Source organism: Mercenaria mercenaria, chromosome 10 (assembly GCF_021730395.1).
Source record: "Mercenaria mercenaria strain notata chromosome 10, MADL_Memer_1, whole genome shotgun sequence".
NCBI classification, from domain to species: Eukaryota; Metazoa; Mollusca; class Bivalvia; order Venerida; family Veneridae; genus Mercenaria; species Mercenaria mercenaria.
In genome coordinates, this window is record NC_069370.1 from 45024027 (window position 1) to 45046899 (window position 22873).

A 22873-nucleotide genomic window follows, 5' to 3' on the forward strand; every position below is an offset into this window, starting at 1 on the left:
TAGCTTTAGAGGCTCGGAATTATGAGAATAGGGCATACACGGCATCCTGTCTTTACACAATGTGCAGTTGAGGTGCTTGGTTTAAATTAATAGTCTGTCCCTTACGCTTTTTAAATGTAAACATTATCGTTTAATAGAAATTGGTATCGATACGTATATTCTTAATATCGTTAAAAATGAAGTCTTTAGGCCTATAACGTAGAAAATTTTGCTTTGCACCCCACCCCACCGCGATCAAAGTTTGATAAACACAAAAAATTGAATTTTTCCAACATCGATATAATCAATTTGGATTGGAATTATATACTCAAACATGGTTGGTGAGATCTACAAATAAATTGAAAAATATATAATAGATACCTTCTGTTCACCAAATGTTCATTAACTTTGGAAAAATCCTTCAAACTTAACGCTTCGTCATGTTTATGCTATACATTAGGCCTATACACACCATCACTACATCAGTAGACTGCATAGATGTGTAAAGTAGACACAAACATTTTTTTAAATTTTAGTTTAAGTTTTAGTGTAAGATTTAAAGTTAGCATGTCAACTTTCTCGACTCATATTAATTTGGAAAACGAAATTGTATTTTTTTAAATGTTGTTTGCCTATCATTTTCAGGGATTAAATCGCGGCGTGTAAACTTACTTTGAGTCAAATACGCGTAATAATACTAATACGGAACGTCAATGCAGTCGCGTATCAAGAGAGGTAGCACTTATTACAAGTTAAAGTAAAGTTAGGTTGAAAAATGATATTTTTAATAAAAATGCAGATGAAAAGATTTCATAAATCTTGGACCTTTCGACTTCGGCCAAAATTGATTCGAGATCCATAATTTGCTTACGTTGGACCCGCAACAGCATATTCAAAACGTTCACCAACAGCGCGTGCTCACGAGAATCTCCTTGTTTGTACACGTTTTTTTCCCTGTTTGTGCATGCCCGAAATCGGCAAAAAAACAAAGGTGTTATGCAAGAATAGAGTTCGGTGTAGGAGGAGACTCATTTGAACTTAACTGACAATAAACGAAAACCTAACGGGAAAATGATATGATATTTACATCACATTCCTATCGTTATCATAATTTTTTGCAATGTCATGACAAGCAGACTTAATTTGGTTTAACATAGAAAAATCAAAGGACGAACAACATAACAGAAATCTACATAACAAATGATTATAAGGTAAGATGTCTGTATTTTTCCAGTCTGAAATACATTCCTGGTAATTTAAAGTATCTGGTTAGGATTAACTTTTACGGATTAAACTTGGTGATTTCAAAAAGATAACACAATGTAAATAGAAAAGGATAGCATTTGGCAGTTTTAAGAATTCAATAGAAATAAATCACTAGATCTCATGTGAATTCTTATGTATGTTATAATCTCCTATAGCGAACATTTACGATCAACGTTATTCTTTGTACGTAAACATTTAAGTCTAGACAAATATCGATTCACGGTCGCATAATGCATGCACCGGCAAATATTTACATAAATCGTGAGATTACGTGTCGTAAAAAGGATATTAGAGTTAAAAACAAGGAACAAATAAACAGGTATAAATCTCTGTAATGACAAGTAATCCTTACAAATTGTCACAGATTTTTAATAGTTTCACCTATGCAAGTATCTATACTGACGAGATAAAGAAAAGCCTCATCGAAAGTTACGTAATTTAAGTTTCTTAAGCAATGTCAAAAATGTACACGTTCTCTGACCGGCATAACACAGCCAACCGGAACTAATACGATTTTATTCAGCCGATTGTTAAATTCCTGTATCTGCTCATGATTTCTTTTTTCTTGCAGCACGAGTGTGTCAACTATATGCCTATATCATTTCGGACTATCTGTTCTGGCTGAAGGTCAGTAAGTCAAATCATTCTTTGTTTCATAAACTTATCAATTAATTCATTGTTTGTACCTGTTTGCATTAAAATAATTTTATTATTGGATCGACTTACTGAAGCTACAGGTTTTTTTTTTTTTTGCTATAACTAAAATAATTAAACGTTATCTACCTAGTAGACTCTTTTTTTCTTGTTAAAAGCACATAAACTAGGTAAAAGTTTATTGCGTTCTAGTTTTAGCATGCAATTTTCATCATTTATCGTTAATACACTTTCGTTTTCGTGTTTAATTTAAGTGTCTTACGTCAGAATAAAGGCTATTTAAAGCATATGTATTTTGTATACATACGCGGATAGATTTATTCGTTCCTTCCACCATTATTTCTGTAACATATAATTATGAGATAATTAGACTTGATCTCTAGATCGGACGACAATAAAAAATAAGAGAATAATTAATGATTATAAATTACGAAAACAATACATTGTTTTTACTATTTTTTTCCATTCAAAATTGAAAAGCGTTTGTAATGGGGTACCGCAGGTAAATCGCCTTAATTATAATGCTTTATATTTAACGACTGTTCAGTATATTCCTCCGTGGTGTATTGGCCGATACCGCATGATAATGTTTATTGTCATGGCGACTCGGGTTCGATTCAGGACTCGGATGTGTTACAAAACTTGTGTTTTAATCAATATGATTAAAATCATCTCCTATTAAAGCTAACCATTGGATCTGGGGATAGGCTATTGATTATAATAAGAAAGCTTATAGAAACACATGATAATTAGTTGGTTTTTTTTCTGTTTGCTTTCCATTCAAAATTGACAGGCGTTCATAAGAGGTACTGCCTTAATTATAAAGCTTTATATTTAACCACCGATAAGTACGTATTCCTGTGTGCTGTATTGGGCAAGAACGCAGGAAAATATTTATTGCCGCGGCGGCCCGGGTTCGATTCACGACTCGGGCGTGATGATTTCTTGATTTTGCATTTTTCTAGGATAGTTTAGAAACAATATCTGTCTATAATATGACAAAACCTTTGTTCTAAATAGAAATAGTTCAGCCAAAATCTGAGCCATCTATTCTGATATTTTTGAAATATGAGCCAATCTTATCAGATGTACATAGCGTGTTAGAATTTTGTTGTAGTTTAAGTATTGTTAGAGGTTAAGATAATGATATAATTTATAATGAAAATGTATATTCTTATGTAAAACCATCCTGGACCTCAGATTCGAGTACAGATTACAAAAATAACTTGGATCAAAATTCGATAACAGATGTGAAAGCTGAATTAACAAATGTTTTTGAAACCCGTAATTTTGATGAAGATGTTGTAAATGACTTAACACAAAAAGTTTCAAGAATGTTAACAAATGCTGCTAAAGGTTGTGATCTTTTTCAGAACAAATATATTCACAAAAAACATAAAAGGCACTCAGAACCATGGTTTGATAAAGACTGTAAAAAATGCAAGAATGGAATATCTAAATTGTCAATCTATGTATAATAGTAAACCTTCAGCAGACAATATAGATATTATAGTTAGAAGTAGTAGGAGATATAAAAAGGAAATCAATAAGAAATTTGAAGATTTTCAGCAAATCATCGTTGATAAAATTAACGGTTTAAAAAGAAGGCTCCAAAACCTTATTTGAGTTTACTTGATAAATATTTAACTAATAAGAAAGATATCATTAATAAAGTTACTATTGAGCATTTTAGTTAATTAAATGAAACTTTAGTGCAAATTGATTCCGATGATATTGATTTATCTAATATTAGTATTAATAATCTTGAACTTGACAAACCTTTCACTGTATCAGAAATCCGCAAAGCTGTAAGTTCATTGAAAAATAATAAAGCGTCTTTTTCGTTTGATAATTATAATGTATTACATGAATATCTGAAAAATGTTCCTGAAAATATGTTGGACGACTGTTTTTATCTTTTAAATATTATCTTGGATTCTTGTATTTTTCCAAATGTATGAAGCAATGGGATCATTTTTCCCATTTATAAAAATAAAAGAAAAATAAATGATCCAGATAGTTGTCGAGGCATCACAATTTAAGTTGTTTCGGTAAACATTTTTTTCTTTAGGACAAATTACATGTTGATCATGTATTTTCCTTTTAAAAGTTGATTAATTTATACTTAACAGAAGGTACAAAATTGTTTTCAGAAAAGCGTTCGACAGTATCAATAGAACGGCACATTGGCAATATAATGTTGATGGCAAACATATTAAAATCATTCAAAATATGTATTTAAAAACTAAATCTTATATTAAGGCAAACTTTTTCAGTAAGATTTCTGACTTTATCACAAGCCATACGTGCAGGTGTACGTCAAGGTGAAAATCTATCGCCGGTACTTTTTCCTTATTTTAAATGATTTGAAGCAGTTTTTTTTCTAATCATTATAACGGTTTAGATTTATGTGTTCTAAAGAAGACAATCCGAAAATAATGAAGGTGCTTTTATCTTAGAACACACAACTTCATTTTTGTGTGTATTGCATGTATTTTCTTTTAATGAAAGATCCTGTATATATCTACTTGTGTTTCTTTCTCTATGCATTTGCAGTTCCAAGATGTGTGATGGTAAGACGTATTTAAAATTTAGTGAAATAAAAAAGAACTAATATAACTGATAAATAGTGATGATCTTGACTTGGTCGTAGACACTAAATTTGATCTGAAGATCACAAAATCTCTGTTAATGTCTACTATTTTGGCAAACGCGTCGTCTGCTTAGATATTCCCTTCGGTTTCGGGGAACTTCGAAAATGCCGAACAGGTCCGATTCTCCGTTTTAAAAGTAATGATAATTGCATAAAAGGTACAAAGAATAAGCGAAATCATAAAGATTATCTTTTTTACACATTTGAGTAGGGCAATTCGTTTTGCAAATTGAATTTTCTTTTTATTTTGAATCACGGTTAACAAAATATTTTACGAGGAGTTCGGATAAGGCGTTTTCTTTTGTCGTCAGTGTCTTATCCAATATGATTTTACTGTTATGCCGTATGTATAGTAAAACCATACAAACAGGTTAATTGAGAAGAAGTTAACCGCTAGCTGTAAGCAAATCAAATAAACGACGACTAAGAAACTGTATCACCTTTATAGACATATAATTTATAAACATTAGCAATATGTAAATTAGTATTCATTATGGTCTTTAAATCTGGTTTCAAAGTTATTCTCCGGATGAGATACGGACACATTTATTTACAAAAGGGAAGGAAATTCGATACTTCCTCTCATTGAATTGTAGGTGAAGTTTAATTAATGTCAACATAGATTAAAAACAGATATAAAAACATTCTCTTGTACATTTTCTCAATTTTTGCAATTTAAGTTATATATCTAAAGAAGAGTTGTCAGTTAGAAATATAGAACGAACATGATCTGCCTGACATACGGACGAAAGAATTAACAGAAGACCTAAATACTCTTAAGTGAAATGTTACGTAGTTTTCCAAATGTCCCGTACGGGAAACTTGATACTAACTACAGTAACTAGCTTCCTGTTCGGGGAGCAAAATCTCAAATTTGCACTTGTTTCTTTGAAAAGGTCCGATGCAAAAGAGACACATGGTACCACATACAACATTTTCATTTCTAAAGTTTAAAGCTTCGCCAATTGGAAACTTCCTATTCGAGAAACTGAGATTTTACAAATTTCTGTAAGACATACCCAGTACATTTTTTTTGAATACTCCAAAATGTTGGTTATCAACTATTATTGTAATATCGAATCTTAGCTAATTTTTAAGCCAGTACTAGCATATGAAAAGTCAATCGTCAATACAATTTTTTTTCATATAGCAAATTTCAATTATATATTATAGATATATAGATCTCATATTTTAATTCAGAGTTCAATTATTGTGAGGATATACAAGTATATTATTTACGTTACCTTGGTTAACTGACAGTTCTTTAACAACATTATAACAAGCCCGCCCGCTTAGCTCAGTAGGGAGAGCGTTGGTCTGCGGATGGCGGGCTCGCGAGTTCGATCCTCTGGCGGGGCGTTATGTTCTCCGTGACGATTTGATAAAAGACATTGTGTCTGAAATCAGTCGTTCTCCGCCTCTGATAATTCATGTGGGGAAGTTGGCAGTTACTTGCGCAGAACACGAAGTATACGACTAGATAATCAAATTACGACTACGACTCTTCCATAGGTCGTACGACGACGAATTTGATAACAAAATTGGTCATGTTTTTTGAAAATCAAGGGTTGCTTCAAAATACATGCGGAGTCGGTTTAAAATGTATTAATAGACAGACAAGACATGTATCTAGTTCCTGCCACCCTTTAAATTACCCAAACTTTTTCTAAAAGGCTGACAATTTACGATTGAAAATATACTTTATAATGCCTCAGACGATTGTTTTCATCGTGTTTTGTTGACATGACGGACTACTTTTTTGTTCATATAAATACTAATATTGCACGGTGAAAACGTGCTATATTCCCGCCAAACAAAATAAAGGATAGTTCTTCACGCCGTTTACCTGAAGGGAGAGTTCTTTATCCCGATTATCATTCTCGGCAAATTTTATAGATCCAATAACACTATTCTAATAGTACAGTCAAAAAGTATTCGAAGAATAATATTTTTTTTTTCAAAATATTCTACAACCTGAAATGAAATCTAGAATATCTGATTCATTGAACTATCCAACATCTTTTCAAACGGTCTACTTAATATGATAAAAGCGTTATCGTTCCAAACTTTGTAAAAAAATTCTTACATCCATTACGTTTTTAAAAAAAAAATGACTACCTCAGGGGCAGACACAGTATTTGGTGTAAGAGGGGGCGTAAAATATTTGAAGACTAGAGCAAATAGTGGGGTCCGGGGGCATGATTGCCCGGAAAACTATGAAAATAATGGATCCATCTGGTGCATTTTGGGCGTTCTGGGGTACTTTATTTGTGTTTGACAAAGGACAGGTTTTGTGACAAAATCAACAGAAATAACATGCTAATTATAGTCACGTCTTATGAACTGTCAGTCTTATTCTTGCGCGAGTATCTCGGAATTTCTTAGCCGTTCGTTTTTTGAGAATTTTCATGGGGAGGGTTTACTTAGGACTAAAATAAAAAGTTTTTTTCGGAGCTCATGCAAACTGTCAGATTTTAAATGTGCCAGCATAGCGAGTGAGAAAAAATGCATTTTTTCCATCAATAAAAATACAAAACACAAAAAAAACAAAAAAACAAGTAAGACAAATTACCTGTGAGATAAAGATAAAAATGCATTTTTATGTTTAACCCAGAACAGAAGACAAATTAAGTTTCCGAGCGTAGCAAGCGAGAAAAAATATGCATATTATTCAGCCGGAACAAAAGATTAATTATTAATGCGAGCGTAGCGAGCGAGAAAAAATGCATATTTCATATTCTTCAGTCAGAATAAAAGACAATTTATGTACCCAAGCGTAGCGAGCGAGAAAAAATGTATATTTTGCAATTATTTTACCCAGAACATAAGACAAACTACCTATGCTCCGGCGATTTTAGTGGCGGGAGCGTCCCGGTGATTCCCCCCCCCCCCCCCCCCCCCCCTCACTCCGAACTCCGCTATGAATCCACTAATGGTAATACTTCAGTCTGTACGCAGAAATGATTACTGTACAAAATTCATAACCATTTCAACCATTTATTCAAACTTGATGGAGTTTTATTGTACAAAAACGGCCGTCGTTTTGGAGTTTAAGTATGCCTGCATCTTGAGCCTGACAACAGAACAACTTCATAATCTCTGCCGACCTCGTTGATAAGCTTAAATGTTGTAAAACTTTGCTAGATCCCAATTTCGACATCGACCTTAAAGGCCTTTATCATACTTAAGGGCAGGTCCGGTCTAGCCTGGGAATCCAGTCTGACAATTTCTAACCATTTTTCTACCTGCAAATTGACAATATCAGAAACTCGGATGAATGCCAATTAACATTAATTAGCACAATTTAAGCTGGATCTTTAATGTAGGTAAGATTTCTTCTGACAATTATTGTCCACGGCTTCCCAGGCTAGTCCGGATCCAGAAATACCTTTATTTGATGCAGCGAGGCAACAGTTTAGAAAGAATGTGTCACCAGCGAGACACATAGCTCCCAGCATGAGTAGGAGTCAGGGTGTTCTCCCCCTGCAAAAGTTTGAAATGTCGTTATGTAATGGTGGCATCGGATAGATTTTTTTTGGTCTAAATTTTGAGAAAATATGTTTAGTATACAGCATCTTCTGTGTATGACTGTGCTATTTACAATAAAAAGGAGGAAAGTGATCAATGATGACTGTTTTAATTTGCAGTATAACAAATTCATGCACGTTCACACAAATAAAAGTGTTATGTATATGAGCAAGACACAATAATGCATAGACAGTTGTGCTACAAAAGGAAGCAAACTCTTCCCCTTATCGGTATAGTTTGACAATATTCCTTCACGGAGGTTGCAAAGCGAACTAGAATGATGTCGACAAAAATGTTTCATTCAATAATTTATAATAACGACGGGTCAATAATGTTATTAAGGAAAAATATATAGAAGTTAAACAACTGAACAAGAAACAAATGCGCATGTCTACATAATGTTTATGATGCTTAACAAGTTTTATTTGAAATGAAGAGAAGGAAACTACAATGTAGTTGTCATTCGTCGTTAAAGAAGGGCCACAACTCCAGACAAAATAATCGATCATAAAAGTCAGGGCAACATGTACATATTCATTTCATGCTTCTGATATATACCTAGTTTCAATTCAGTTGGATGGATCTGTTCGACTTAAGTTCACGAGTTCACGATGTGATGAATTAGTTCAAGAACAAATAGGGCAACAACTCCAGAAACAAGAGAGCCATGATGGCCCTATATCGCTCACCTGTTATCATTGCACTTGAGGACAAGAAGGTCCTCAGAAAAAATATCTAAGTCCAAAGGACAGGAACAACAAAGGGAAGAAATTAAACCAAAAAGAAAAACAAAATTCTTACAAGGTACAGATATGTCAAAATACACCTAAAACTTGGAGGTACCATCCATGCTGTACCACAGGAAAGTGGTCTCGGTTTCTCCCTACGGCCAATAATAAAAAAGTTACTAAAAACAAGCTATTTATAGTAACGTAAAAGGGAAGTAATTAAAAAAAATGATTATAAGTTAACAAAAGAAGGATCTGCCAAATAAATCTGTTGACATAAATGAAATTTCAGATCAGAATATTCATTAGTTACGGAGATATACCCATTTTAATTTGAAATAAAGGGAGGTAATATGACATAAAATCAGTCCATAGTTATCTACCCTCATTGGCTCAGTTCAACTAATGACAATTATTAAATTTCAAATAAGTCCTTTAAGTACTTACTGATATTAATCCATTTTGATTACAATCAGGGGAGGTAATCAGATATAAAATAACTCTGGAACCTACGAATGGATATGATTTGTCATGAAATCCAAGATTTATTGTTGTTGAAGATATTTTGGAAGTTTGTATCAAATCAAACCATAAATGAAGTCTCTATATGGCTGCAAAAGCCAAAAATAGCCAATTTTGGACCTTTAAGGGGCCATAACTCTGAAGCCTATGAAGGAATCTGGCCAGTTCAAGAAAAGAATCAAGATCTTGTGGTGATACAAGTTGTGTGCAAGTTTGGTTAAAATCAAATCACAAATGAAGCTGCCATTGTGCAGACAAGGTCAAAATAGCTAATTTTGGCCCTTTCAGGGGCCATAACTCTGGAATCCATTAGGGGATCTGGCCGGTTCAAGAAAGGAACCGAGATCTTATGGTGACACAAGTTTTATGCAAGTTTGATTAAATTCAAATCATAAATAAAGCTGCTATTATGCAGACAAGGTCAAAATAGCAAATTCTGGCCCTTTCAGGGGCCATCACTCTGGAACCCGTAAAGGAATCTGGCCAGTTCAAGAAAGGAACCAAGGTCATATGCTGATACAAGTTGTGTGCAAGTTTGGTTAAAATAAAATCATAAATGAAGCTGCTATTGTGCAGACAAGGTCAAAATAGCTAATTCTGGCCCTTTCAGGGGCTATAACTCTGGAACCCATAATGAAATCTGACCAGTTCAAAAAAGGAACCGAGATCTTATGGTGATACAAGTTGTGTGCCAGTTTGGTAAAAATCAAGTCATAAATAAAGCTGCTATTGTGCGGACAAGGTCAAAATAGCTAATTTTGGCCCTTTCAGGGGCCATAACTCTGGAACCTGTAATGGGATCTGGCCAGTTCGGAACCGAGATTTTATGGTGATACATTTTTGCAAGTTTGGTTAAAATAAAATCATAAATGAAACCACTATCGTGCAGAAAAGAAATTGTTCACGCACGGACGCACGCACAGACGACAGACGACGGACGAAGGGTGATCACAAAAGCTCACTTTGTCACTATGTGACAGGTGAGCTAAAAACAACAACAAGAATTTGTAACAGAGTAAGCAACGTCCCCTGCCTAAAGACATTTTCATCATACATACTGTATGCCAATACAGCATCTTGGCTTGAACAAAATAAAACAAGAGTGCCAGGATGTTAAATATATGCTCGTCAGGTAGATGATATAATAAAACATTTTCTGTACAAAACTATAAGTTTGATAGACAGAAAGCCAAAACAATGACATATCCAATTCTAACAACCAGGATAAAAAGTTTCAAGAATAATCGTTTGTTATAGTGACAACAAAGAGAAGTTAATCTGAAAAAAAGTCCACACAAAAGTACTAATCAGGTAGCCTTAGGTCAAAATACATCAAAAATTTGATGTAACATGCGTGTTGTACTACAGAAAAGTAGTCCCAATTTTCTCCTTAGGCTAATATTAACCCTTACCATGCTGAATTTCTATAATGAACTTGTCCATTTTTCAATTTGGACAGTACATTAACTGTTAAAAGGGATGCTTACCAAAAATATACTGATTGAATGGCGAACAGTGCTGATCATCATCAGTCTGCATGAATGTGCAGGCTGATCATGATCTACACTGGTCGCAAAGACAGAATAAATCATGTTCAGCATAAGGGATAATAGAATAGAACTTTACAGTAATAGCTATTTATAGTAACATCAAAGGATTAGGGGCCTGGTTCTTACTCATGACACACCATCTCATGATGATGAACATTTTTGCCATTGTACATCAAAATCCCTCCATGCATGAACAAGAAATGCTCGGGACAAAGTCATTTTTGTATCTGACCTTCGGCCTCTAAGTGTGACCTTCGAGCTAGGGGTCTTGGTCTTGGGCACGACACCTTGTTTCGTTATGGTGAACATTTATGCCAAGTTATCTAAAAGTCCCTTCATGGATCGCAGAGTTATTGACCAGACACCAAAAAGACTCTATTAACCTCTGACCTCTACGTGTGACCTTGACCTTGGAGCAAGGGTTTGGGTTTTGCGCATAACACGTTGTCTCTTTATGGTGAACATTGATGCCGAGTAATTCCAAAATCCCTTTATGTATGGCAGTTATTGACCAGACAGAAACAGACCCTTTTAACCTTTGATTTCTAAGTGTAACCTTGACTTAGGAGCTAGTGGTCTGGGTCTAGCAAACTTACACTGAAACATCCAGAAACATTTTCTATAAACAAGTATGAAAGTCTTACACTTTTTCTACAAGACTATTTTATAAAGTTACAATTTTTATGTAGAACTATGCTCAGAGAAGTTGAAGATTAATCAAAGTCCACACTTTTAACTTCCATATTCATAATATCACTAACAGTTGTGAGGCTAAAAAGTATTTTGTAAATTAATAAAAAGCAAGTTCTTCATTCATGACAATTATTTCTTTTTCCCTAATTCTTGATATTTCTTCTCTGATTCCCCCTATTTGTTTGGAAATAAGATTAAACCTTTTGTATTATCCCTGTAGCCATGTTACAATTTTTATGTAGAATTATGCTCACAAAATTGAAAAAGAAATGTTGCACTGGACACATATTTTCCAGAAGAGTACACCTTTCTTAACTTCCATATGCATTATGCAATTAGCAATTGTTAGATTTCAATGTATTTTGCAAATTATTTTTAGGCAGTTCTTTATACATGATGCATACTTTTCTTTCTCTCTAATACTTGATATTTCTATTTCTCTGTTCTGGAAATATGGTAGTACATTCTGCACACGTATGTCTATGATCCATCAAATAGTTCAGTGTTTGTTTACCAGTGCTTTAAACAATTGTGGCCCTTCAGATGATCATCTGAAATGGAAAAATTTAGCTATTTTTACACTAGTATAAACTTTACATGTTTTATATGTTCATAAAAACACAAAAGTTTAGAATGTAAACTCTTACAATTATAACATTATCAGTCTGACAGACATAATCAAGAAAATGTCATTAAGAAATGGAAAAACAGTACCTTACACAAGTAATACAGACTAAAAAATACAGCTTTGAATTCAAACAGATGATATATATTTTTTCTGTATGTCTTCATGCATTCCATTTTCAACTAACACTATATATAGGCACACCATCACTTCATGTCCATACTAAATTTCTTATGAATTGTTTGAAACTGTGAGTAGGCATACACAATGTACAAGTGTATTTGTGATATTTTAAAGGACATCACTAATAAAAAGTAACCTGAAATGAAGTCTTGCAATATGTGCCTACTTCATGTTGATAATTTCATATAAACTTACTTTTGCACTGTGACACAGTATGAAAACTGTAGGAGGAGATGAAATATAATTCTTATAATATAAAAAGGGGCATAGTACTTTAGATTTTAGGCAAAAATAGATAAAGGCCTTTACATTTAAGGTAAAAGTGTATTACAAGCTTCAACGGCATTGGATAGAAAGTGGGGGAGGAGCTGAGTACATAAGAATAAAAGAAAAGAAACTGTAACTGTTTCATTTAATTCAAGATTCTAAAAGGACCATAACTTTAGAAAACTGTCATCAGATGTAAAATCCACTAGTATGTGTAAAATTCTGCTGCTTGGCCATGAAGTATACCATGATCCATTTGAATATGATGGAATCTGCAGAAAGAGAGTTTTAATGCAAAAGGTATGAAGGAAGCTATGATATGACAATTTGAAAAAGAAAATGACATAATAACTGAAGAAACAAATAATCAAATTTGATAGTCCTGACAATATGTGCCTGTCCACTTCATGCTGATGTACCAAGTTTCATTTGAACTGATAAATAGTAATTACATAAACAAATTAATAAATGCAGCTCTAAACTATACTGTACCTTTTGATATCTACTGTTCATAGTCTAACCAAAGCTCCAGAACTGGCTGCATTGAGGGCTTTTTGTTCACCATATCATACTGTAACTAAAAAAAGCACAACATGTACATTTATATATACATAAATTTTTCTTTCACAATTAACTGTGATTTCTCTACAAATTTCCATTGCTGATACTTCACATTAAAAACAATTTAAAAGTACAATGTACATAATTCTAAAATCAGTTATTATAGTTTGTAAAATAAGTGCTGAATGCCATATCTATTTTCAAAACACTTATAAACACCTACCTGTATAAAATGTTGTGTAAATTGGCAGTCTTCTTCTTGGCAATTTTGGCATTCATTGTCCCATCATATTTTTTGAATAAATTTATATCTTCGTCTGAAATAAGTATAGTATAGTATATAAAAAAAAACTATGTGGAAACATATTGGTGGTTTTCAAAATAATGAAGCAAAAGTGTGACATATTGGAAATTCAAACCTATTTCTTTTGGTGGTCACCTATTTTTTTATGATAGCAACTAATTCAAATTTCAAGAAAATATACAACTTTGGGAAAGTGTTGAGAAATACCAATCAGATAATATTTTGAACAGCCTTCAGTTCATAAGTTCAGAGGATTTCCAGTAAGAGGGGTGATAAATATTGCAGTGTTTTATGACAAGGAAATATGTATAACAGTAATTTTTTCAATTCAACATATATGAATAGGTGTTTGTGTTTAGTTTGAAACTTATTTAATTAATGTTTTTAAAATCACCCTTTCTGCACAAATCTGACATAAAAATAAAATTTTACCTAGAAAAGTTGTTGCTGAATGAAAAATAATTAACATATTATTATAAAACCTATTTTTTTCTCACATTTTGCAGGTTTATAAACCACATTCCAAATTTCAAAAATGTCTGGTGATTTTAATTTCTAAAATTGTCAACTTAAAATTGAGTTATTTAAGAGATGCACAGGGGACACATACTAAAAATCAGTGTAATATTCATTAAGTATTAGTTTTTCTGTTCAAAACAAGATTAATGGTGATCATCTTAAGACAAAAGTCTATTGAACAATTAGTTTATTCCACAAAATAACTACAAAACTGAAAATTTTCACAATACAAACATGAAAATTCAGCAGCATATAATGCTTTAAATGAAAAACAAGTTGACTTTAAACATAATTAACACATTGAAATCATTTAGTTTACATGCACTGCTTATTCAGAGTAGAAAAATGACAAGATGCCATGCATGGTAAAATGGAATGGTAAAATTCATACATACTTTATAATGCTACTAATTTTAAGAAGATGCACAGGGGCCAAATGGCAGCAAAATATATATTCATGGAATATGTTCATAGTAAGTAAAATTCTTTCAACTACACAATACTCTGTACTGAATATTTACATATGTAGGTAAACTTTAATTAAAATTGATGTTTCCCCTTTTAAACCTGAAAATTGCCAACTTGAGAAAATGCAAAAATAAATTTAAATTGTTCTGGGATTCTTATATAATGCTTAATTATCATGTAATGCCTGCATTTAACTTACAACTGCTAAGAATATAGAACTGCACAACATATACAATATAAATGCTATGATAACTGATGAATGTCAAAAAAAGGTGCACAGGGGACATCACTTTGGCTTAATATATGAAGCTGAAAGCTGCTTTTGTAACCATTGTAACTTCCATTTAGAGGGAAATAAAGTAAAATCCCATTTTATTTAAAGAATACTTACAATGGACATTTTTGGGTGTACAGATATATATGAAGATTCTGAGAAATTTGATTTATAAAACAATAAAATCATAAGGTGTCTTCAAAGCTTCAAGGATAAAGATCTTAAGAAAAGTAATGAGGTTATGAAATTGTACTGTTCAACTTTTAAATTTATCACTATTTTTTTATGAAGTGGCTTCCATCACAATTAAGACATGAACTATTGGTAAGAATAAAATGTAGTTAATGTAAAGAAGTACTTTGTTTTAAATGTGCAGAATTTAGATTACATAAGAAAAGCCAAAGCTGTGACAATTAAGTTTGGTTTGAAAAAGTAAAACACAGTTGAAAACTATCCTTCATGCAAAATGTCACACTTTTGGTGCAGAGGGGACAAAATTAGCTATATAATTTAACATAACTTTAAAAACGCTTGAGTCATTCATCTGAAATTGCACACATTTCTTGAATACATTGATTTGGATATGATTGGCCCCAAAACACATTCTAAAACTGAACTGAATTAAAATAAGGTGAAAAAGAAGAAAAAGCTTCATTATTTTAAAAACCACCCATATAAGGAAATCAGCATTATATATGGAATCTTGACAAGTGTGGATTTATGTATCTTAAAACTACTCGTGTAGCTTCATTTCTTTATGCTGATTCTGTAGGTCTACAGCACAGCTCATTTATGCATGCCATGTAAAATAAATAATTATGATACTATTTATTAATCACATCTTGCTGTAATATAGGCCTACTGTAAGTTATTTCATTCCATTATATAAATGTATAAATTTGTTGATATTTTGGTGCATGATCATGCTTCATTCAGACCCTTGACCGTGTCAGCTATGCAGAGGTGTCCTTTCTTTGGCTTACTTACAGACATTGTTCATTTTTTTACGAAATTATTGTAGAATATATATAGAACATTGACATTTACCTAGCTGTACTGTTGGTCGACATCATGTATTGCTGTTGAACAAGAAATGTCAATGTGAACGCCAGCACAGGTTCAAAAAGTTTGCAATGACATTGTTTCCATGGTGCAGGTATTCATTCATCTGAAACAAACACATGACGGATTAAATGCACAGTAGACCTTGATTCTAATTAATGTTACTATAGAAAAATTGATGGTTTTTGCCGGATGATTCAGCATGTCCAATCAGACATATTTTATGGCATAAATGCAGAGTCTATTTCAAATTATGTCAATTCGAATGGAAAAAGTACATCAACGTTTTTTTCTATGACAATGATCTATTCTGTCTATTCTGATCGATTCACTATCTATGAAACAATGCGTTAATTCTGCATCGAATCTATTTCAAGATCTGAGAATGATTTGTTGTGGTATCTAATCATAATCTATGGTTGCAGTGATACAAGCATGCATATGCTATGTTCTCCGCCAAAAAATAGGCAAATCATTCTCAGATCTTGAAATAGAGGCGATTGATTATCAACCTTACTTTGAACTCGTTGCAAAAATAATTAATTTTTATAAATCGATATAACTTTGCACTTACCATTGTTCCTAGTCCCAGAACAACTCGACCTGTCAAAATATGTAAACACGAGGGAGGCCTTTTGACAGGACAGTCATGTAAACTTCCGGAAGAAATAGTCCAAATTTATTCCAGTTACTTCCATATGCGGTATTATCGTGAATTATAGTTATATGCATAATGTATCGCATATAGATTTAAGCATAAATTTAATGTTTTTGAATCCTGTGCTTTAACTTTTTTTACGTTAAGCGCCGAAAATTATGAAATCCATAAGACCATGTGCTCAGCCTGATCACATTTCTACGCCCTAACACATTTTCGTGTGAAAAAATATACTGAAATTTACATTTTATTCTGTCAATTACTTTGTGACTGCAACCGTTTCTAAAAATAAAATTGACACATCTGACTTTTATGTGTATTGCCCTTGTAATGATATTATGGATTTTTGTCATAGATACGCATGTTTATCTCAAATTAGTTGTGAAATGATGATGTCTACATGAAAAAAAAAGAGAAAATAAAAATCATCTGAAATTATCGACTCTGAAAGGCACTTTCATCAAATTTATTTAAAAATTGATTGCTCGCAGGAAGTAGATATATTATCTAGGTACGTTTTGGTCACAATTTTAGGTAGAATAATGCTTGAATGTAGCAGCTGTCGATTTTGAAAAATATGACCACCTAAAAATATTTTTTTCTGTCTTCTGTCCGGATTTTCGGGTACAAGTTGGCATTTGTTTTTCAAGATATATACTTCAAAGGCGAGCTAAATCATTTTCAATAGGCATTTCATTCATCAAATTATGTAATTCTTCAGTACAAATTCGCAAAATGGTTGTAAAGACAAGCACTAAAATGTCGATATTTTGGCTATAGAATGTACCTTAATACAAAATATTGAATGTTAAACCAGGACAAGAAATTGTATCTGACTAATTAACTGGTCTATTGTTTTTTCATTATCCACGTGTTTAGTTTTATTTTGATCTCATCAATGTATCAAATTTGATATACGAGAGTTCGGATTTCTTAAGTACTACGTTTTATCAAATGCAAATACAAATACATGGCATTTATATAGCGCAAAAATTATTGAATATTCTATTGCGCTTTACATTTACATAACACAATATAAAATATATACATTCAAAAATATTAACAGGATTCTAGAGCTTAGATTTAGAGATTTAGACATGTATAAATACTATTTTATACCACTACTGATATTTTGCCTTTTAATAAAACTACACCCGTTGATCATGAAACTGACTAAATAAATGTGTTTTTGTAGAATCGTCCAGTGACTGTACGGCTACATGGACAAGGCACTTAAACGATTACCTCACTATAACTAAAGAAAATTACGTACAACATCTTTTTCGAGCTTATGGTCCTCTTGGCAATGCAGGGGCGTTTTTATTTTTTATTTTTTAAAATGTCTAGGTCTGCAGCTCTCAAATACGGAAATATCTTATCGACACATATACTGACACTTTCAGATAGCATCAAAAGGACCCTTTAGGCGATTTGACGAAGTTCAAAAATTCAATTTTCTATGTACCCTTGCTCCGTTGCCCTTACTGTCACTATTGCCCTTTCCACGGAATGCTTGTGAATAACGCCGAGACATCATACGAAACCAGTTATGTCACAGGTGGTACTTCAAACCCTTTGATTTTCTGAACAAAATCCACACTGTTCACGATGTAGTGCTCAGTCGTCCCAGCAAGAGGACCAATGACGCTAGCCAGATACCTTGCAATCGGGTACATAACGCTTTCTATATTTGAAACTATGGGGTGTAATGGGACGTCCTTCTTGGTTTACAACACTAGTGTCACGTGATCACCAATTGTCACGTGACGCTATGCAACACTGACCAGGCACTTTGCTGATGAAGGCTGTGTGATACGGCCGAAATATACAAGGAATAAGATATTTTGTTCTGAGTAATGGAAAATAATCATCCTAAATTTGTCCGTTGTCCTAAGGATATATGAATCGGTATCTATAATGATCAAAAAGAATATTTAGTAAAAAAGAAGAAAGTGTGAATAAGATAACTATATATTTGATATATTGAATGACCAACTCTGTCTATATATTTTTGTACTAAGTATCTACATATACGAAACTTAGTAGCGACATGTACAAAAGTTCAGTATATATATTTTAGTAAGTCTGATTTTTCTCATTTGTGAAGTGAATATATTCTTTGGTTACTACAAGATAGTCTTTTCTGTACCTTATATTCGGCACCAGTATACCAGTATACATAAAACTTGCAGACATCTTAGATAAGCCGATGACAAAAGTGATCATTTAACTATAACTCGTTGCGTAAGAAAACAAATAGCACATACAGCAGTTACAGAATGAGCATAATAAACATAATCATGCGAACTTCATGAGAGAAGACATTCTTGGGAAAAGTCATATTATGTTAATTTCGATTTTTGCAATTTTCTCAAATTAGACCATCGATTCATAAACCTACAGCTTCACTTTTGAATTCTATAATATCGTCTTTTCAAAAATAGTTCAAACTTAATGTGAAAGGTATGTGTAGTATAACGAGCCTTTGAAACTTCTTGACTAAGCTATTTGCCCATTTTATGATAAACACGTTAAAAGGCGCTTTACGTTCAAGGGCAGCCACACAGGCCACGCCGCTATTCATCATCTACTATTACAAACACAAATCGATCGAATCAGAGACACTGAACGAGAGAAATCCCCTTGAACGGAGAGCGAGAGAAAGCCCTGTCCGACTAATTTAGCTGTTTGTGAATAGACATTATTTGTCCTTAGCGTAGCAATGAAACACCGAATTCATTTCATTTATTTTGTTGGGTTTAACGTCGTACCGACACTATTCAAGCCATATGGGAACTTTCCATCTTTGATGGTGCGGAGACCCCTGATACACCCGAACCCGTCTGGGAAGAATGGATAAATGAATAGATGGATAGATGTATAAATAGATAGATATCTTGTTTTCCAAAATATGACAATGAATATACAATACATTTAATTGATAAAAATTAACACATATAAAGGGGAGTGCACTAACGCAAGTATAAAAATGAACCAAAGCAGACAAATTAAGCATTCCATACTTTTAGATTGACAGGCAACAGAAATTGTTGTATTTTAAATGATATTATTCATTTAAAATAATTTTTACAACATATAAGATAATCGATGGCCGAAAATAAACGTGTATAGCATACTTCAATTAATGGACTGTAGCACTTCAGATATATTATGGGGGAACCTGAGATACAATGTATCAAAACTAACATAACAAGAAGCACGGCAATTGTTAACGTGTAGATATATAACATTTTACACAGCACACATTTTAGATAAATGTTAAATTTATTATGAGCTTAAATGAAAACAATTAATTTCCATGTTATGATCTGAAGTATAGACATTTGACATATTCAGCGCCAAACTTTATACAGGGTATGAATATAAATGTACAAAGATGTATCGATGTAATTTCAGCATATATCATTTTTTATTACTCCCAACACTAGAGAGCATTTTAGAATTTTTCAGTGACTGGAATAGTTCAATCTGTACTCACAGAGGGTGATTTTTGCGTCCTGAGTGGCAGTGTTTGTATGTGAAGTACATTTGAACGTGTTTACCACGAAAAAGGGTGCTTTATAAATCTAGTATAACAAGTGATAGGGGCATTGTAAGACAATACAAAGTCATTTAATTTGGTTAGGAGATTGCCATTTGGAACAACTTCTAAAATTCAGTGACAATGTTGAATATACTTAGTAGATCATTTCTTCTGACAAAATACCTGAATACTGACAATATTTACCTGAATACTGACAGAATACCCGAATATTGACACTATACTTGAATGTTAACAATATACCTGAATTCTGACAATATACTTGAATACATATTACATTTGTATTTTACTAAAACAGTCCGTAGCAAACAGATTAAGATTGACATTAAGATTTCTCTTAAAGCTACACCCTATCCCGTCCCTATATTAACTTTAATGTCTAAACGAGGTAAGATGCTTTTATCTAAAATGGGTATTGCTATTTGTTATAAGACCATAAACATTGTCATTTCATACAGTGTATTTCAAGCAGAATTCAATTTGTAATTTATGATGGTTATGTGCTAAGAATTTTCAGTTTCCCAAAAATGAGTAATTGTCGTGTAAAATTAATGTATGCTTGACTCGTATTCTTAGCTACTAAGAGACGACCGGGTCTTAAAAGGTATCGGAAGTCAATCAAAACAGGAACGGTCACCCATCCATGTAGACATGATGATTAAGGTCAAAGTGTACATTTGCCAGTTAGGTCATTTTTTAAACTGAAAAACGTGTTTTACTGTACATAAGGTAACCTTCCATGATATTTTCCAGCGGAATTCTCTAAAATTCCAAACTGTAACTGTTTAGTACAAGTTCCAGTATAAATTTGTATTTGGAACATGATACCAACACTGAACTACCCCAGAATTTCCAGATTTTGGAATACTCTTCCCAAATACAGCATAAATGTCTTCATTGACAGGACTGTTCACACCAAATACTAGTAGAAAGTGACAACTCAGTGTAACATGTGAAGAAGTCCAAATCTAGTTCTATGTGATTGATGAAATATGGTAATATGAGGCATATAAGGATGTAGCATTTTCCTTTTTGTTTCAATTTTATTGCTTATTACATTGACCACTTTCATTGTGAATTTCCAAGTTTAAGTTTTATTCGTTGACATTATGTTTACAAACGCGTAATTGCTAGAAGCTAGAAAACAAATTTACGGGAGTATTTAAAGAGCGTTGTTTTAAAAATTTAGAAACAGTTCTTGTTTGTAATATGCAGCACAACATCTAAATATATTTATTTTCGTTTTTGGAATAAAGACTAGTTAATTAGTTTGATATTGAATTGGTTTCAATTTCATTTATTATAAATGCTCTGATTTTAGTAATGTAACTAAATTGTTTATAAGAAATAAAGAAGGGACTGAATTAGTATAATGAAATTCAAAAGTTTAGCAGGAATATAAATTGAAATTCTATAGTCCCTGAAACTGATTTTCAGAAAATAAGGACTAATAAACAGAAATGCTTGCGCGTATCAAATATTTTATAAATAGACAGAAAGCTGGTCAATTAACCAACGGCTTAAGTATATAGAAAATTGTAATAAGTAGTCATACGTGGATATACGACGAGTGTGACTTTGACCCTTGAGCAAGAGGTCTTGGTCTTACGCAAGACTCGTTGACTTATTGAGTAAAACACATGTGCCAAGTAAAATTGAAATCCCTTGATGAATGGCAGAGTAATTGATTCCGTGACAAATCAGATCCAATCGTAGGTTCCAGAGTTATTTTATATCTGATTACCTCCCCAGATTGTAATCAAAATGTTTTTATATCAGTAAGTACTTATAGGACGTATTTGAAATTTCATTATTGTTATTAGTTGGAGTGAGACAACCAGGGTAGATAACTATGGACTGATTTATGTCAAATTACCTCCCTTTATTTCAAATTAAAATTGGTATATCTCCGTAACTAATGAAGATACTGACCTGAAATTTCATTTATGTCAACAGATTTATTTGGCAGATCTTTCTTTTGTTCACTTACAATATATTTTTTTTAATTACTTCCCTTTTTCGTTACTATAAATAGCTTATTTTTAGTAACTTTTTTATTATTGGCCGTAGGGAAAAACCGAGACCACTTTTCTATGGTACAACATGGATGGTACCTCCAAATTTTAGGTGTATTTTGACACATCTATACCTTGTAAGATTTTTTTTTGTTTTGTTTAAATTCTTCCCTTTGTTGTTCCTGTCCTTTGGATTTAGACTAATATTTTTTCTGAGGACCTTCTTGCCCTCAAGTGCAATGATAACAGGTGAGCGATATAGGGCCATCATGGCCCTCTTGTTTATTTATGTTAGACTTTGTGTTATATTTATTATGTTCATACGTATTTGTTTTGGTATTTCTTTAAATAAATAGATTAAAATATGTGTTGAAATTTTCAGTGATATTTGTATTTTTTTTAAAATGATATTAAGTGGCATTTGTCTGTAAATTCGAACAATATTCCAAATGTATACAGATTCTTATTCAGTTCTCACATTTGTTCATATTTGGATATTTTTCAAATGCATACAAACAGATCCAGGCAAACAGCAAAATTTCAAACGGCAATTTTTTTAAAAATTAAATATGTTTTTCTTTTCTCTCATTTGTTCGTACGTATGAACAATTGATTATGAGAAATGAAAAAAAAAATACAATTTGGAAATTTGTTCGTATGTACGAACAAATCTGGCCTGTTCAAACAAAATGTCAGAATTACAGACCCTGGATTTGTTGGTACGTACAAACAAAATTCCAAATTGCATTTTTTTTAAATTAAATTTCTTTTTCATTTCTCATAATCATTTGTTTGTACGTAC

General features: G+C 32.6%; 1 protein-coding gene across 3 annotated transcripts in view; it reads left to right on the forward strand.

Moving 5' to 3' along the window:
• The first annotated feature begins 1465 nt into the window (after positions 1-1465).
• The window catches only part of LOC123544773 (uncharacterized), a 59093-nt gene continuing 37685 nt past the window's right edge, over positions 1466-22873 (forward strand). For 2 of the 3 annotated variants that reach the window (XM_053552947.1, XM_053552949.1), the window contains exons 1-2: positions 1466-1564; positions 1817-1872. In XM_053552947.1, coding sequence (XP_053408922.1) covers positions 1476-1564; positions 1817-1872 — 145 coding nt within the window. In that variant the 5' untranslated portion in view covers positions 1466-1475. The remainder of the gene's footprint in view (positions 1565-1816; positions 1873-22873) is intronic. The other variant, XM_053552948.1, reaches the window with a different exon arrangement.